Source organism: Helicoverpa zea, chromosome 5 (assembly GCF_022581195.2).
Source record: "Helicoverpa zea isolate HzStark_Cry1AcR chromosome 5, ilHelZeax1.1, whole genome shotgun sequence".
Lineage (NCBI taxonomy): Eukaryota > Metazoa > Arthropoda > Insecta > Lepidoptera > Noctuidae > Helicoverpa > Helicoverpa zea.
Window position 1 is genome coordinate 9,809,120 of NC_061456.1, and position 19,122 is coordinate 9,828,241.

Here is a 19,122-nt window from a genome sequence, read left to right on the forward strand (position 1 = left end):
TGAAGAGTTTGTTTGTTTGTTTGTTTGAACGCGCTAACTTTTTATCCGTCTTTAAATATAAAAGACTAGCTTCTGTCAGCGGTTTCACCCGCATCCCGTGGGAACCTCGGCACGAACCCGGATAAAAAGCCTATAGCCTTCCTCGATAAATGGGCTATCTAACACTGAAAGAATTTTTCAAATCGGTCCAGTAGTTCTTGAGATTAGCGCGTTCAAACAAACAAAGTCTTCAGCTTTATAATATTAGTATACATTTTGCAACTGACCCGAATTCGCTGTTGTCGAGTGTAATGAAATCTATCTCAAATTGGCAGACCATCCCATTTTGACTATTTATATAAAAGTATGCGTATTATTTATGTGTGTACCTGTCTCGTTTCTGATGTTCACCTGTGTTTTATTTTGAGTGCATGCTTTGAGCTGCATGGTGAATGAGGAGCTTGGTATGTTGCAGTTATGGCTTAGTTGCAGTTGCTGACAATTTTGTATGACAGGTGTATAAGAAATTAATCGATTTAATAATCGACGCCTTCCTAGAATTCTATTCCCTCTCTGTATGTCAGTGTGTGTAGTTGAAACGCGTTGCGTTTAAGTGTTTTTTTTTACTTCGACATTTTACATGTAGCAAAGTAAGTATTTAGTTTTCGACAAAATAATAAATTTTCGTTTGGAATTATTTATAATTGTAGTTATTCTAATTATATTTTTCTATACCTTAAGATCAAAATAAGATTATGTACCTACTCATTTTGCTGTAAAGAACGTTTAGTACACGAAAGTAACGAAATTGTTCAAGTGACCATTAGTGCTACGCCACGCTACGACAGGGCTACACGCGAGCTACACGCGAGCTACGCAACCCTACGAATGTTCTACGCCCCTGCTACGCTATTGCTACGAATGAGCAATACGGTCAACGAATAACGTAGGGTGGTATTTTAAACTGTCAAGTCTCTAAAGTTAGTGAAGTTTTTTTATGTATTAAATTGTTAGTAAATAAGCGTGTACATACAATGATGGTGATGATGCAATTTCTTTTCGTATAAGTTTGTTTTATATCAAAGTCCATAAGGAATGAATAACTATTTATCTTGGAAACGTTAGGTAATTATTTCATTCGTAGGTAATTTAATTTATTAACCATCACGTTAAGAGCCTTAAATAAAGTATGATGTAACCGAATATTTTGTTTGATCACAAAATCAATAGAAAAACATAAGAACGTCATTCTTATTTTTAAGCTCGAGAGATGCATTTTTTGCAATAGTCGTTATAAAATGATTGTTTATCTTGAAGTAGGAAATCTTAAACTACTTTTCTAGATAATAAATCCACGTTATATTTGTTTTAAAGCACTTTTTGTTCGCAGTCATATTTTATTAGTAGCCTATTGAATGCCAGCCAAAAAATGGGCCACAAGACTGAATGCAGCATAACCAAGATATACTGCAGAATTCTATAATATATCTATCTGTTGTTTTGTGAATAGAAAATGGACGTAATCTATATATGGAGCTAATGTTGAATTCGATCTCAAAGCACACATCAAAGGATAGGTACATAAATTAAAGAATTCCACCGTCAGAGTAGTCGAGTAGACATACCTAATTTCGCGAACAGATAACATAGTATGAGAGCTTTTGAAAATCAATGGTAAACGAATACTCTCCTAGCTATCCTTGATTAGAAAATGGGAAGAAAAGTTCAACGAATGCTGATTTGTTATGAACGTGAAAGAAAAATGATATTCTCTTATGATTCCCAGTACCAGGCCCTGATTTTGCTATGTAAATTTATGATTAAGGTATAGTCCTCAACAATTTATTGGACAACGATTTATTATAATTGAACAAACAATTAAATAAAAAAATCACCATTCATACCGAGACCCATAGTTTATCAAAATCAGTTTATTTGCAAGGACTGTAAGCACATATACTTTAAGATCTTTCATATGAGTTACAGTTTGCCTTGCGGCATACAATAATTAATATAGATCTAAGGTTCAAAAATATAAAAAAATCAGGCATGAACATTAGTATGTGGTATAGAGCCATCAGATGTCTAAAATAAACATTCTAGGCACATCAGGAACTACTCATATTATTAATTGCCACAATATATCACCATCATAAAGTCAAATGATCTAGTTAGTTGACAACTTGGCTACTCGATATGAACTCATTTTTTTTTTAGTTTGACCTTATTTCCAGTTATTTAGCTCAAGCAGTTTCGATCACAAGTGATTCTGTAACATATAGAAGATTTTATAATATATCCATCCATGTGCCTTTAGTTGGATTTTTATTAAGCACCCTATATTTTTATTCTTCACATAATACAACTTTTGGAATATATAATAGATTTGAATAAAATTGTCTTTAATCTACAAGTCGAAGAATATGAATGTAAATGTTAAATTAAATTAAAACTAATTAACGGTCAGAACAAGGTATTGTTCTATAGATTTTGTAGTTGTGTGATTGTACCAGTTTAGTTTTTATGACGATCCGGTACATATAGGTAGTGCATTGTTCCGTTATAACAAAATCCCATTTTCCTACATCGACTTCCGCGACATTGTATATTTTAATTTTAGAAAAAATACATCGTAGTCCAAAAAATCTTGTACGTCGTTTATAAACAATTCCAGCTCAGAATAGTTCACGTAAGTAGGTAGACAATGCTTGCTTAGCTATTAATACGCCTAGGCATGTCGCAAGATGTTTTATTTTTAGATCAACTAATAATAGAACGGTAATAAATTAACTCACACAGCGTTTAAACTTAATTGGTTATGCAACATTTGTGTTTTACGCTAGATTACTCATCTATGTGATTAGTTGAATGTATGCTAACTAAGCTGCTATTAAAATATGTATCATGAGGTGATAGCTCTCACCCAGGCATGTGAAAACTTCCTTCCGAGATTGTGACAAAAGTCATACGTGTCTATTATTACCTACTTGGCATCATCAATCAATCACCTGGGCGGGCGGCGCGGGGCGGCAGTGGGCGGCGCGTACCTGGCCGCGCGCCGCTCGCCCCGCGCGCCTGCGCCAGTCTGCGCGCGCGCTCCGATGAGCGACCCCGGGTGTCGCACGTCCGTGATTTAGCGCGCCATTATGCCTCTGTTTTCCGAACACATCGCAAACATGTATTACGGGTCATCATCCCCTTACACATCTGCCTACAACTATGGAAGTTCAGTTTCGCCATTAGGAACGTCTTACAGTGCTTCGTACCTCAATCCTGGAAGCAATTACAGTAATCACTCGTCTCTCAGTAGCTACTCTCGTGCACCATTATCATCAAGATGGATTACCAGTGCAGGAAGAAATTACTCACCGATGCTCACCACTATCTCCGAGCGGGGATCTGCGAGTCCCGTTCGAATACACAGCCCGAGAAGGATACCAATTTCGTCTAGAACTTACGGTACTCCGAACTATACGCCGCGTCCTGTAAATATAAACACAGCTGATATCGATGTTTCCAGAGATAGATACAGGCATAAAGTGGAGGCTTCTACGCCTCCCTCACCTCCTAAGCCTGAAACAGAGCAGCCAAAAGAGGATGCCAATAATGATAGTGAAAGTGGTCCGTTCATGCCCAGAGTTGATGGCAAACCTGAAACCGGAATTGACTCTTCGCCGGGGGTCGAAAGGAGTACAATAAAACGCGGAAGAACAGTGGTAAGACTTTATACTATTAAGAGAAATTCTCCGCGTAAACCCAATGAGGAACAAGCTTCTGAGGTTACGCAAGACCAAGAAGGTGAACAAGAAGTAAACGAAGAAAATAAAACAGATGACAAAGAGTTTATGAAGTGGAGGGAAAAGCTTTCTGACGATCTGACGTATAAAGACAAAAAAGAAAAGAAAACATTGGGAGCAAAACTTGTAGAAAAATTCCATGTCAAGGATGAAAATGTGTCGGGAATACCCAGCAAGGTACAAAGAAAGGAAGCAGGTAATTCTCAAAGCTTGCCGGCAACTCCATTGCCAAAACCTGTTTTGGTTGATAACATCTATTTAGACAGAAGATGTTCAATGGAGCTTTTGGCGGAACAAGCCAATCTATTAGATTCTTTAATCAGGAGTGAAAACCTTAGCACTGCAACTTTAGATTTAACCAAAGTTGGTGTTAATGATGATGCTAAAAGGAACTTGGAGTCATTCGAGTCAAATAAAAGACGAAAACAGGACAACTTACAAAACCCTTTAAAAACTACAAAATCTGACCATTCACTACATGATAGTCTAAAATCACACAAGGATGTCAGAGATCCAAGAAACTTTTCAAAAAGGCGTAGCATTAGAAAATCCTCCTCAGGCAGTAGCATTCGCAGATTAGATTCTATCACCGAATTTCCAAAAGAACAAGGGAATATAGATTTGCCTGCAATAGAAGAAATCAGATTATCAGTAAAAAAACTAGATGACAAGAAACAAAGGCCTAAGCCTAAATTAAAAACCAAAATAACGTCCTCTGTAGAAGTAATTGAGTCTCCCGCGAGCCCGCTTAAGTTTAGGGTTGAAAATGTTACTGTAGAAGAAAAACCACGTATCCCAAAGAAAGAAATAGTATACAGCAGTGAAGTGGAACAAACATTACACTCGCGATTGGAAAATGATCATACCAAACTAAAAACAATCGGTAAAAAGAATTCTGTAAATGAACTTGACTCCCCTGAGCCAGACGACGGAAATTTCTGGAATAAAATAGGCAAAAGAGAAACAGTTTACTTAGTGAAAAGAAAACAAAACTTAGAAGAAGCTAAAGAAAAACAACGTGCCTTATTCTGGTTCCCAGAGGAAGAAGAGACTTCAAACATTGAAGAAGCAAAAGATAATGTCAATGAATCCAATGTTAATCTAGAAGGTATCACGTCTTTAGCTGATGCTAAAGTCGAAAAAGAAAAAGAAGAAGATCATATGAAGGTGCAGGAAATGCAGTCACTAAAGAAAAATGAAGAAGTGAATCAAAGTAATGTAAAATTAGATTCCACGCCAGAAATAAGCGCCAACATAAAGAATGAAGAACCAAAAGAAGTAGTTGATGAAAGTAATATAGATGAAGCTAAAATGATACATGAGTTTACTGAAGAAGTGAATCATGAGATAGTGCAAGACACAACAAAGTTAGCTCAGGAAATTGGAATACACGGAAACGATACATCCTCCACTAAAGTATCATCTGATTCCAATGAATGTAAAAATATCGGGAAAAGTGCATCACTGGATAATATTGATGAAAACAAAGTTAAAAAACCCAGTCAAAAGAAAACAAAATCAGAAAAATTAAAGAAAGTTTTGAAAAAGGAAAATAAAACCGATTTAAAATCTCTTCAAACCGCACTTCCGAAGCCCAGTCCAAAAACTGATATTACTAAACCCCAGGTAAAGTCAGAAGATATAGAAGTCGACAACGTAACGGTACAAGGAAATGAAGTTGTGTTAGAGAAACCCAAAAATTCTACACAAAATACAATCGACGGACTTGTCACGGTACCTGCAATAAATGGCCCTGAATTGCACAAACAAACAACACAGCAGGACGCAAAGGATAAGGAATTGACAACGAATATTATTAACAGCGTCGCATCATTAGAACCCACATCTTCCGATACTTTACCCATCAATGCTGCAGCAACTAAAATTGATACAAGTTCACCTGAACATAAACCTATTGATAACTTAGCAACAAGTGAAAATAAAATCGATTTGTCTCAAGTTAATAATATAAACAATAAAGCCCTGATTAACACCAAAGAAGATAACGTTGAACCTTCAACGAGCAAAGGACCCTGCACTTGCACATGTGGAAATAATATTGACCAAAAGGTTCCGAGCGCCAAATCGTCCAATTCAAATAAAAATTCAAAAACTCCTGCAAAAAGTTCTCCCGTAGCTAAGACGAAAGCTCAATCATCAGGAAAAAGTAATATTACTAAGAGTGACAAGACTGACGATAAAAATATTTCTACTTTAAACAATGTAGAACCAAAGATCCCATCAAGCAATGGTGCATCTGAACTGGCAAATATACCATCAGAGGGATCGGTAAGCGTTGCACCCAGCTCACAAGAGGATATCAAATCGGAGAGTGTTCCTGATAAACTAGTAGCATTAGAGTCACAAAACATTCCAAATGAAGAAATTGAAGCAAGAGTACAAACTGAACAAAAGACAGGAGAGGAAAATAAGGCTGAAAATATTGTTCAAAAAGACGAAAAACCAGAAACTTCGAATCAAATTGTAGTCAATACACCAGTTATAACCAAAAGACCAGTGAAAGAAGAAAAAGCCCTGAGACCTTTAATAGCAACTCCTCGTCCATTGCAGAAAAAAGCTCCTCAAGTGATTCATTCGTCAGATTCATCTGATTCCTCTTCAGAAGAGGAATCCTCAGACGAAGACGACGACGATGATGATTCGGATGCTAGTGAAGCTTCAGCCGAGTTCTATGAGTGTGAAAATAATCCAGATGGAAGAACCTCTACGGGCTCCAATGATTCTGGCTTCGATTCTTCAGCACCGGCATCGCCTGCAACGTTTTCACAAATTAAGAAAGGTAATTACTTAGCATTATCAATCTAGGGACCTACACATTAATATTAACAGGACTCATTTGTATATAGTAGTCACATAAACTAATTTTCCACTAAAACGATAGGAAACTCTGCACGTCTGCTTTTGCACGGCTTTCAGCGTATGAGTTGTGGCATGTCTGCAGAGATGTACAGAAACCTTTACAAAGCCTAGAGCCACGCCACAATTGGTAGTTAATCTGTTTTAGACTGTGATGTAAACTGCCACCGAAAGTGTGAAAAATTGACAGCGAATTTGTGCGGAGTGAACCAGCGCCTATTGGTGGAAGCTTTGGCATCGAGAACTGCATCAAGAAAAGGTGGGTAGATACTCAAAATAGGAACATAATAATGTCTGAATGATATCAGCGATTTTTATTTTATCAACGAACGAAACTAAACATACCAATGTGAGCGTCATTGCTACGTCAGTAGTTCAGCCCAAAATAAAGCAATTTTATTGGCTTGCTATCTAACTTCTGTTTCAGTTATTATTAGGTAGGCATTTATTGACCCGACTACATTTTTTGCTAGGGTTCACAACAATGTAACATTTATACGGTAATTCAAACAAGAAATTAGGATTAACTACATTCTAAAAGCTAAATGCGTATTGGAATACTAATTTGTTATCCTCGTTCAAACTATCATATATTTCTGATAATGTCAATTACTGTGCACTTATAGAATAGTAAACTTATTGTACGTATTTGTTTATGTTCTTGTGTACATTGTGGCGTGGGTGTGCGATGTGTCTGGCAAGAAGCCACCATTTGCTCACCTGTACAAAATTAATAGAAACAATTGCAGCCACAATTAACATAAAGAGGGAGTTGACATTACATTAAGTACCTAAATACCAAATCCTTTATAACAGTTGTATGCATGTTGAGGCCAATTGCTACGTCTGTAATAGTCACGTCAGAGAATTGTTAGCCCAGTTACAGTCGTGCAATAATATCAGGACGAAAAAGCATAAAACCATAGCTCACGTCTTTTTGGAAGTCTTGATTCTTAATAATAGAGACAAACCATTAAGTACAAAAAGTGCGTACAAAAAGCGTTAAGCACGCTAGTATACCAGGTAGGTCTATTTCGAAAATGAATAAGAACGCAATGAACAATTGTTATACGAAACAATCTGTCTGCCAATCACCTGATTGTCATAAATCTTGTATGACCCCAACAACCTCAAATGGAAATTTCTTCCGAATATAGCAAATGTATGAATGAAGGATCATTCTACTTGATCAGTCATCGACGCTGTGGCGTATGATGATAGATGCCAGCGCGTGTCTGCGCTCTCGTGACTAACGGATCAATAGATCCGTCGATCGTCGATTAATTGGCTAACTTCTCTGCAAACGTCACTGCATGATTTGTATTTCCAACCAACCAGCGTGTGGCATTTAATATTCTAAATAAAAACAAATAAATTATAAGAAAATAAACAAAAAAGAATATTTGAAAGCATTTCTTTAAATAGCGTGAAATTTTAAGTGCATCAGGATTAGGTGTAAATTTTGTTTTGTTTTTATCTCTTGCATGTAAATAAAAAGAACATTAATTATATTAAAATATTTAATGTTTGTCTTTACACCAAGTTGTGACGTACCTATTTTCTTCTTTTCATAACCTACACAAGATAATATTATGCACAATATTTGTGTCAACCTATAAAATATTTTGAACTAAATACATTTACCTACTATTTTACTTTGATTATATATATGTCTAGATGTAGCGTCGAGTGCGCGCAAGCGTGGAAAAAAATGTCGATGAACTGCTCATCGACAGGAGCTTTCCTGTCAATCAGAACAGATCGTGCCGCTTAACTGTCAAAACGTATTACGCGCGCTAACTAAAATACAAATAACAGAGATAAAATGACGACATGTGCAATTAAAGTCTGCCGGAATTATAAAGGAAGGCTAAAAAGTGCAAATAACATCTCCTATCATCGGTAACTGACCCAGAAAATAAATAATTGTTTTTTGTAATTATGTTTACTAAATCACGCCATATTGCATCAGTGTTGCCAGTTTATGTTTTTCATTTTCCCAACTTCACGTGTTTATGTTATGTATAAAGGATATTTTTTTAAGCATTGCGCAAAAAAATAATAGGTATAATTTCCATTTTATTGCTCGGATAGACATTTTCTGATTCTCCAAAATATTATCTACTATTATTTGATTACTAAATGATGGTCATCAACGTAACATCATTTTTTTTTAGTATTCCAAGTAATCCTCTTGTTAGGAGTCAGTGGATAGACCGCATTAAAAAAACCGCGGTGATGCTATGTGGACACCAACAAAAATACCGTAGTGTGTTCCGATCACTTCCGCAGCAAGGACATGAGTACTGTCGACAAAATGGAGCGCCGAAGACTTACAAAAGGAGCAGTGCCAAGCAAGGTTCAATTTTCTATAAAGTTATAGTTAAACCGAATAACACTACGTATACAAACTTGTTTAATTAGTCTATTTTTTTTTTCATTATTTATGGGAGAATCGTAGAAGCTGGTATCATTATTTACGTCAACTCGCGGGGTAAAATGACACCTACACGCACACATGCATAACAATTTTGTCTCTGCTTCTTTGTTGGGATTGTATGGTGACACTCCATCTAGACATATATATAATCAAAGCTATTTTATTATCTTTGTTTACATATTTTGTGTGTGTGTCAACTATGTGGTCTATTACAATAATTTTATACTGAATTCTCGGAGAAAGTCACATTTATCATAATTTTGAGAACTAAATCGGGTTGAGCGACCTGAGTTGGGATACAACAAAGGGGTTGTTTTATTCAGCTGATAGAAAATGTGTTTTTATTTGTTAACAAATGTAATCCAGAGCAATTTGATTGTGATTGGTGCGCACAGGTGCCGAGGCTGCCGGAACGTCGGGTGCGGCGCCCGCGCACGGCAATAACACAGACATCCTAGAACAGGAGCTTGGTGAGACACGTTGTACTACAAACTACGAGTTTTGACTGCTTGCTTGTTTATTTGTGAGATGTTTCTTCTAGAACATATTAGATAAATATGAGTGTTATACTTGTAGTGTATCTAGTACCTACCAACTAAATTCTGCTTGCAGCTACTAATTAACACAGTTTCCTTAGTCATCATCATGGTCTCTTTTCAAGTAATAACTATACATAAATCACGTCACCAAAAACTTCTGAGGAAAGAATAAAGGACTTCTTGGCTCATCATTAAAGAAATAAACTATAAGATGATAGTTTTAAACGTTTAAGTATGTGTTGTTCAATCAAGAATCATCAAAGGTGTGGGTCAGAATCATTCCCGTTCATCTTTCAAACACTCCAGTCAATAAATTGTATTAGGAGGAACACTATATTATAAACACGGACATTGGCACGATTGGCAAAAAATCTAATTGTATTCTTATTTCGAACACGGCTATAAATATCTGCGCAGAAGCCGGCAGGACTTTCGCTGAAATCAGAGTGCAGGCCCACGGCCCACTTCGGTATGTTCCGCATTCCAGTCCACGACTCACAACTTATCACTGTGGAAATTGTGTAATACGCACACTGTTATATCACTTCCAGATTTAATTAATAAATGGTTCGCTGCCACCGAACGGCTGTGCTAACGTCACATGACCACAAAGATTTATGAGATTTATGGCTCCTCATTTCTTACTGTGAAAAGGAACTCTTTGAAACAAGCAAAGGTGGTCGGTATTAGTTTTTCTAGAAAAGAACAATGTAAATATACAAAATCTTTCCGTGAATTTCATGCAATGCATGACTAAACAGGAAAATTGGAAACTCTGAGAACTTAAAGACGGACAAATGATTTATTTCTAATCAAGCGAGACTTGCCAAGTTCTGACACCACAAAAGGAACATTAATTTTACAAATTGATGACTCTAACACTGAAAATGAAACGCGTAATTCTGCTTCGAAATTAATAAAAAAAATCTTCCGTGAGGCCCGGTAAGGCAAGTGAAGTAAATATTCAGAGGAGTCTCTTTCATCTATGACACAATAATATTCCGTTTCTTTTCATGAAACGGAACTTATCGATAAAACGTTTAAAAATAAATAAATAGAGAACAAAAATAAAACATCAGGTACATGTATCCTACGCTTTCCTACTTATAAATGAAGATGGCCGAATGAAAATTATTAAAACTGTTTGTTTATAAGGTAAACGCGGGTGAAGTCGTCATGCCCCAATAGTCGTCAATTAATTTAAAAACTCTTATTTATTTTTTCTATTGAACTTAAAATGGGCCGGTTTATATGTCAACATATTGTTGATAACATATTGCACAATTGAAATGACAATACGGGGTTTTAACAGTCATGGCATCGGAGATATGTTAGTCGAAACGTGTGTGCCCTAACAAAATCGTTTTTTAGTGAAGTTCAGCTGTCAAAAGTGAAGCTCAGCACGTTGTTTTGTGTTTTGATTTACATAACTCCAGTGGGGTCTGTGGTATGTTTCTTTGTTTAATTGGATAGTTAAGTTTATTTGCTAACGATGTAATATGCAATTTGGAATACTTTTAACATAGAAGATATATTTTTTTAATGTGACATCTATTGGTACTTTAAAACTCCCATTTGACCCAAAACTCGTCAATTTTAGAATTATTATGACGACTACTGGGACATGCTCAAAAGTTGCACCTAAACTCATCATAATGAGGTTATTTTGTGTTTTACAGTACAAAATGCGAATAAATAACTAATATCGGGACTCTTACAAAATTGTTAACTCTCTAGAACAAACATATTTTAGGTTTAGACTATATTTGTTGATAAAACTGTGTTTGACTTGACTGTTCTTACACTATGCTTTTTGTTCGAAATAACTGCACGTCGTCACACGTCTCCCTAACGTATCTTAATAGCGCCTGTATAAAAATTATGTCATTCAACTAGCTAACTGTTTTGATGCAAAAAACTTTAAAATCAGTCTTAATACTAAGATGACATAGCTTCTAGCGATGTCACTTCTTTGCTTGTCGTATTCGATATTGATGGGTAAAGAGTAATCTTAAGTAAGATTTTTTTATTTAAAATTGTATGTACCTAGTGATTGCATGATCGTAATTTTAATAGCAGATCATGACTGTAAGAAACTACAAGCAAGAGGGCCTTTTAAAAGTCATAGAAGCTGTTTAGAATAGAATAATGAAATTCTAAACCGCCGTGGAACGCCGGCTTAGAATTGCGTTCTCCCAAATCATCCCGTGGGTGTCGTAAGAGGCGACTAAGGGACAAACCGGAGGTCGGGCAGCAGCGTCCTCCGTGTACCGCACACCCTCACTGCGATCGCCAACCCGCCTGCCAAGCGTGGCGATTAACGGCAAATTATGATTATGATAGGCACAGAAACCAGGCCCCCAATCCCCGGCAGCTTCACTATCCCTGGCGCGGGTAGCGGTCAAGGTAACGGCGGAGCAGGGGGTGCTAAGAATCCCCGGAAGAGATCCGGCTACCCACCACCACGACGATTGGCCCTGGTAACACACAACATACGCACATTGAGGACTGACGAAAGGATCTGCTAGCTGGAAGAGGAGTTGAGCAAGTTACATTGGGACTTTATAGGGTTATGCGAAGTCCGTAGAGAGGGAGACGACACCGTAACCCTGCAGTCTGGTAACTTGCTCTACTACCGGGAGGGCGACCAATAGTCCCAAGGTGGTGTCGGGTTTCTCGTTCACAAGTCCCTCGTGAGTAACATAACAACCATCGACAGTGTGTCGAACAGGGTGGTATACCTAATACTGAGAATATCCGAAAGATATTCGCTGAAGGTCATTCAGGTGTACGCACCGACCTCGTCACACTCCGATGATGAGGTGGAGACTATGAGGACGTAAGTAGAACCATACATAGTTCCAAAACCCACTTCACTGTTGCTATGGGGGACTTTAATGCTAAGTTGGGAAAGAATAGCGGTGATGAGTTGAGAGTGGGGCAATTTGGGTATAGGCAACGGAACCCTAGGGGACAGAGGCTGGCCGACTTTCTGGAGAAAAAGGGACTCTTCATGATGAACTCTTTCTTCCAGAAGCCGCCTCACAGGAAATGGACCTGGTTATGTCCCGATGGTTTCATGAAAAACGAGATAGACTTCTTCATTTTTCAATTATTCACCGACAAGAAACGAGTATTCAGCGACGTCTCTGTGATCAATAGGGTAAAAATCGGTAGCGATCACCGAATCGTAAGAGCCTAATTAACTAATTGATGTTATACTTGAAAGGTCCAGTCTGATGAAGTCTACGCTCCGACCTACTCGGTCCCATATTCAAAACCCAGAAAGCTTTCAACTCGAGCTCTCTAATCGCTTTGCTTGCCTTGAGAACCTAGCATCAGTGGACGGGATCAACGACGGGCTAGTGGAAACTGTCCGCACGGTAGGGTCTAAGTTTTTTAGACCCTGCCGTAAAGATAAACCTCAAAAACTGACCGACCAAACCTTAAACCTCATGGCTGAACGACGCTTGCTACGGTTGCAGTCTTCCAGCGACGCGAAGTCATAAAGGCAGTTTAATAGACAAATATCCAAGTCCTTGCGACACGATCTGCGTCTCTTTGATACAAATCGTGTTAAAGAGACCATACAGCGAAACCAAGGCTCGACACCTTCAAGCTCCTGGAATGGGAAGGACTTGGCATCAACATCAACGGCGAATACATCACTCACCTTCGCTTCGGTTTGCCGATGACATTGTAGTCATAGCAAAATCGATGGAGGAACTCAGTATGATGCTCGATGGCCTCGACCGAGTTTCACAACGGGTGGGCCTGAAAATGAACAAGGACAAGACGAAAATTATGTCAAATGTCCATGTGTGTTGAGCCCACCCCGGTCTCTGTTGGAAGCTCGGTAAGTTATTGACTCAAATATCTACCTAGGACAAGTAGTCCAATTAGGTAGGTCCAACTTCGAGAAAGGGGCCAACCGCCGAATTCAACTCGGCTGGACAGCGTTCGGGAAACTACGCAATATCTTTTCGTCCGACATACCTCACTGCCTCAAGACAAAAGTCAATCAATGTGTGTTACCAGTGATGACTTACGGCACCGTAACGTGGTCTCTCACTATCGGCCTCATCTCAAAGCTCAAAGTCGCTCAACGAACTATGGAGAGGGCTATGCTCGGGGTTTCTCTACGTGATCGGATCCGAAATGACGAGATCCGTAGACGAACTAAAGTCACCGATATAGCCCACCGGATTAGCAATTTGAAGTGGCTATGGGCAGGCCATATAGCTCGCAGACCAGATGGCCGATGGGGTCGAAGAGTGCTGGAGTGGCGACCACGGACTAATAAGCGCACGCAGCGTAGGACGTCCACCATCAAGGTGGACAGACGACCTTATAAAGGTCGCCGGAAGACGCTGGATGCAGGTCGCCTCCAACAGGTATCATCTGTGGAGGGGGAGGCCTATGATCAGCAGTAGACGTCCTATGGCTGAGATGATGATAAATGAATGTGGCGTTTATTTCTTGCGAAAACTGATTATTTCATTGTACAATTTAAATATTTGAATAATATTATTTTACTCCTGATATAATTATTTTGCTCGTGCCACATATGCCCATGACTGCACGGTTATTATGATTAAGAAATATATTTCACACACATTACATATTTTATAGACTTAATTTTGTGATTCCAAGCGTTTGATAGTTAGGAATATAAATTAAAATGCAACTATGTATCTGTTTTATTGAATACCTGCTCTTCTAACAGATTATGACGTACTATTCTAAATAGGGATTTGATTTTCTGTTTATCTACTTTTCAAAGGCACAAGTATGCTTAACAAATTCAACCACAAAAAAATGTACATAACTTGAACTTTATGTTCAAGAGCAGAGAGTTTACATTAGCATTAAAAGTTGACGAGTACTGGGAATATTTGACGAGTATCCGTACAAACCAGACGACTATTGGTACAAATCGCTCTTTTTTTACTTTTGCCTTAATAAGTACATAAACCCATCAAAATGATTAAAAAATCATTAGTTACTTAGAATAACGAATAAATACTCTATCACGTCATGCAAAAATTTTCATTTTCTATTGAATATTTAACATACAGTAGCGCTTCAAAGTCGGTGATTTCCGAAATCCGACGAGTATCGGTACGTTTACCTTACGACTGTTTCGAATTGCAAATTAAAAAAGAGATTTACAGAGAAATAGAGCATAAACAAAAAGAGATTGGTGCCTCTTGAATTATTGGTTATGGGCGCATGTTTATTTATATAAAATGGGTTATGTTATAACGAGGTTCGTAATATATTGGATTCTGATATAATGATGATGTGATGCGTATGTTTAATTTTACGGGAGGTAATATAGACACATCAGACTTTTAAATTATCTATTAGCTACTTGTATGCAGTAAATATTTTCTTTATTAATGGTAGGTATAATTTTTTTCTGAAAAAGAAACTAGGAACTTTAAATAATTAACATCTTAAAAACATTGCAGGAACTGCCATGCTCTGGTAATCCGAAGTCCTTTGTAGCCTTTAAATAAAATGCTACAACATCAAATACGTAACATAAAGAAGATTTTAAAATAATGTTTACCTAACGAATTAGTTTACCTTTTTGATTCTCCTATAAAGTACTTACCTATTGCCCCTATCTGCCTTGGTCATGCTTTCTAAATAAGTAGTTTTTATTTATCTCGTAATTACTTTGTATCCTTCTTTCAACCGTTTTTTAAACGCTCAACAAAAAAATCTTGTTTCTGGCTGACCGCTTTATTTTTAAATAATATTGACAAAGAAGAATAGCAGCAGCTGCCCCATTATAAATCTTTGTGAAATATATCAAAATAAAAATACGAATCTCATTATGGAAGACTGGAGTTTTTTCCCGGCGAGATCTCGTGATAACCACCGAATTAACCGCGACGACCTTGATATTGCTTCGTCTGAGCAAATATTTTTAGCGACGCGATCTCATACGAGGTGAAAGAGAATTAATATATCGCACACGCTGCTTTAATTATGTCATACTACTATATCGCAACGTAAACATCCATGAACTTGAATTATATTGTAACAACGACCCGTTCACGCATACTGTATTTATGCGTTCAATGAAATGACATCCTCATTTCTCTAAGGATGTAGCATTAAAGAGCAAAGGTGGACTTCCAAGTAAGGAGGTTGAACCACAGGATAGATTACCATCTTCAGGAAAGCAGCTTTTTCAGATACTAAGGACAGTTGTAGCATCAATGACCTGTGAGCTATTTCATCAAGCCTTGTAATGAGACAAATCCAGAATTATTTTTGGTAAAATCTCCTACTACGCTAAACATTCGATATTCCAAATTAAAAGCATTTGTAATTCATCGCATAATCAAAAGTTTCAGATGACAGAAATGAAGTCACACCTAAGAGTATCCTGTTTAGGTAGGTACCATTTCGTTCCGGAAGCATAAAACGAATAATATTATATAGTCAATTTTTACATATAATATTTAGCTTTACAACTTTGTGTAGATACAAAATCCACACAAAATCTTGAGTGGACACAATAAATTAACTTTTAACGATCAAAGCTGTCATCAACATTTTGTATTTCCAGCCAGACGGATTATTAATTTTACGACTAAATAAATAAGGCTTATTTCATATTTTTATGCGTATGATGAACGCCAAATAGGCAAAGTGACCGTGTCGGCTGTCGCACTCTCAGTGTCATTCGATAAGGATCGGTTAGTGGCCCTAATGGCTTCACCAAAGGATGTTTACAGATGTGTATCGGAACAGTTGTAAATGCCAACGCGCTCGTGCCAATACATTTAAAACATTAGAAACCATATCCTCTGTAATGCAAGAACAATAAGTAAGGCCTGAAGAAAACACGAATTTATAAAATGTAAACAAATATCATGTGGGGTGGTAATTAACTTTCATTTTCAGTAGGTACAAGTTTTCTGGCAAGATATAGAGGTCGGGCGACTCCTATATTTCCTCGTAATACAAAGTGGTATCATTCTGGTTCATTATTACACTTGGGACTAAGGACACACTTTCACTCGAAACGACCCACACCGTATTTAAAAATAATAACAGAGTTTGCAAACAATTCGTTTATTTTATCTTTTGTGTCGCCATAATTGTTTATTTTGTCTGTTTAAAGTATAGAGGGAAATTGTTGTTTGAATCTAAATACAATTCGAACTATTGTAGCTCGGACACATAGTCCACTTTTAACATCGGGAACACTGTATTTCGTAACGGCTGCCAAAATAGACAGTGCTTGAGGCTCTGTCTGACGCTTTTGTTTAATTTAAAAAGTATTATTTGCATATTTGTTGTTTCACTTCTTTTATAGGGAACTATTTCAATTTTCCAATGATAATATGTGTCTTTTATAGGGCCGTGATTAATGTATGCCTAATATCATCAAAATTCGTTCAATTAGATACAGGCAAATGCTTTTTAATTATGAATGTAAACTATCCTACTTTTTCTTCTATGCTTACTACCTAGTATCTATCTCCCTATATGTTTCTACCAAAAATGAACTTTTATATAAGTTTTGGACGGTTCATTTGTCTTTCTCAGAGCAATCCACTGCCTACGACATCTTTAGGAAGACGGGTCGGTTCACTCCCCCCGCGCGGTCTATTCCTCGCTTCAGGAAATATACCGTTGAAGACTTCCAGTTTATCAAGGTGTTGGGCAAAGGCAGTTTCGGAAAAGTAAGTATCTAAGTCATAGAATGTTTTTTTTTTTTTGCAAAAAAATTCTCGGGGATTTTCCACAACATTGATTGGCTGGGGTATCAGTAAGCAATTAGCATTGTTTTCTCTCGTTGACCCGAATCCGGCACAGATGAGGCAAGTGCCAGACTTTTGACGTGAAGCCTCGTTTCGAGGTTTAAAAATGGATCAATATATCACGACAATCAAAGAGATCATCTTATTCTAGCAGATGATATCACAAACTCTTCTTCAAAGGTGCGTTTTAAAGTTCAGTGCAGTCATGTTTCGTCGAATGTTAGACTTTTATATCGGGTAAAAAAATCTAGAGCCGCTGTCTGCAGCTACCAGATATAAAACATTATTCTTCTAAACTACTACCAAGAAAAAGCAATTTGTAAAAATCCAAGGTGTGTACGAATTCTCCGTCCCAAAATACACGAAAATTGAAACAAGGGATTTTGCCAAGAGAAAAAACAGCTCTCGAATACTCGCTATACATACATAGATAACTGTTGTACACGCACTGATTTGCAACCGACAAGACAGTGTATTTAGTTGCTGAAAGACGTGTCTATTAATACAAATAACAAAAATATGACAAACCCGAGACATTCCGTGACTACAAAAATAATACACCCATTAATTCATAGCAGTTTAAAATATGAAGCAATTTGTTCAGTTAAAAGTTCAATCAATCGCATATATTTTCCCGAAGGCAAAAACTAATCGTAGGTATTTTCTTAAGGATTTGCGTAAAACGGAAAGTTTCTATTTATTATGACAGATCTAAGATAGATTTTATATGTTTTTTACGTAACTGTGGCACGTTTTATTGATACCAGATTTTTTGCGCGTTTTTCCGATCGATTTCCATTTACCTACTTATTATAAATTCAGCTGGTCCTACCTAAAAGGTAGGTTGCGAGATCCGATGATACGCGATAGATAGGAGGAACGGTATCTACATCCGACAATTCCTTCTCAACTTTCGCAAGACATGTCGAGAACACAATGTCTATTCATAGCCAGTGACATAACGGTTGACTAGCTTTTCTGAAACTATGTCAAATTGTCAAAACTTTCAACCACCCACGCTGGAGAAGCCTTTGTCATGCGAATATTAGATGTCAATCAACCCTAATCAGTCCGTGCTAATTAACTTTGCATTTCTGAAGTACCTCAGCAATTTCTTTCCCTGTACTTACCTACTGAGGTATACGTCAAGCAGGTTTGCTTGTCTGGGTAAAGAAACCGTTTGCGCTTACGTGTGGCATTAAATGGCTAACTTCAGAATAACAAAGTTAATTGGCGCGAACTTTATCGACTCTCGTTCCAGTTGTAGGCAGTTCTATTATCACGTTTAAAACAGGTGTTGCAACATCTAGATATTCTAGCATTAACAGCTTAGTTATTATGCTGTAACTGTGTCAAAGTGTGAGGAAATTATATGAAAATAGAATTAACTACCTGTGAACTCAAGAATAGACCGAATGAAACTGGGTCACTAAAGAGCATTTCATATTCATGTTTATGACAATTTTAACATTCCCTAACACTGGCTGTAGGAACAATGCGCGAGTTTTACGCAAACAAAAGCTTTGTACATTATTAATATTAATAAATCAAAATAGGTCTCCCGAAGCCAATATTTATCTAGATAAGATAGAACATCATGGTTGGTTACGTCATCAGACGACTCCTATTCCCAGCAGGTAGACTACCTACGTCATAGTCAGCGAGCCGGCTACAATATTAGGTGTCTAGTTGATTTTGACAAG

The 19,122-nt window shown here is 37.3% G+C and overlaps 1 protein-coding gene across 4 annotated transcripts in view; it reads left to right on the forward strand.

The window, feature by feature from the left end:
* The window catches only part of LOC124630181 (putative protein kinase C delta type homolog), a 36,406-nt gene that overhangs the window by 9,637 nt on the left and 7,647 nt on the right, over positions 1-19,122 (forward strand). For 2 of the 4 annotated variants that reach the window (XM_047163913.1, XM_047163914.1), the window contains exons 5-7: positions 6,802-6,912; positions 9,489-9,563; positions 17,205-17,341. In XM_047163913.1, coding sequence (XP_047019869.1) covers positions 6,802-6,912; positions 9,489-9,563; positions 17,205-17,341 — 323 coding nt within the window. Of the gene's footprint in view, positions 1-3,055; positions 6,577-6,801; positions 6,913-9,488; positions 9,564-17,204; positions 17,342-19,122 lie in introns of those variants that run through there. The other 2 variants (XM_047163911.1, XM_047163912.1) reach the window with 2 other exon arrangements.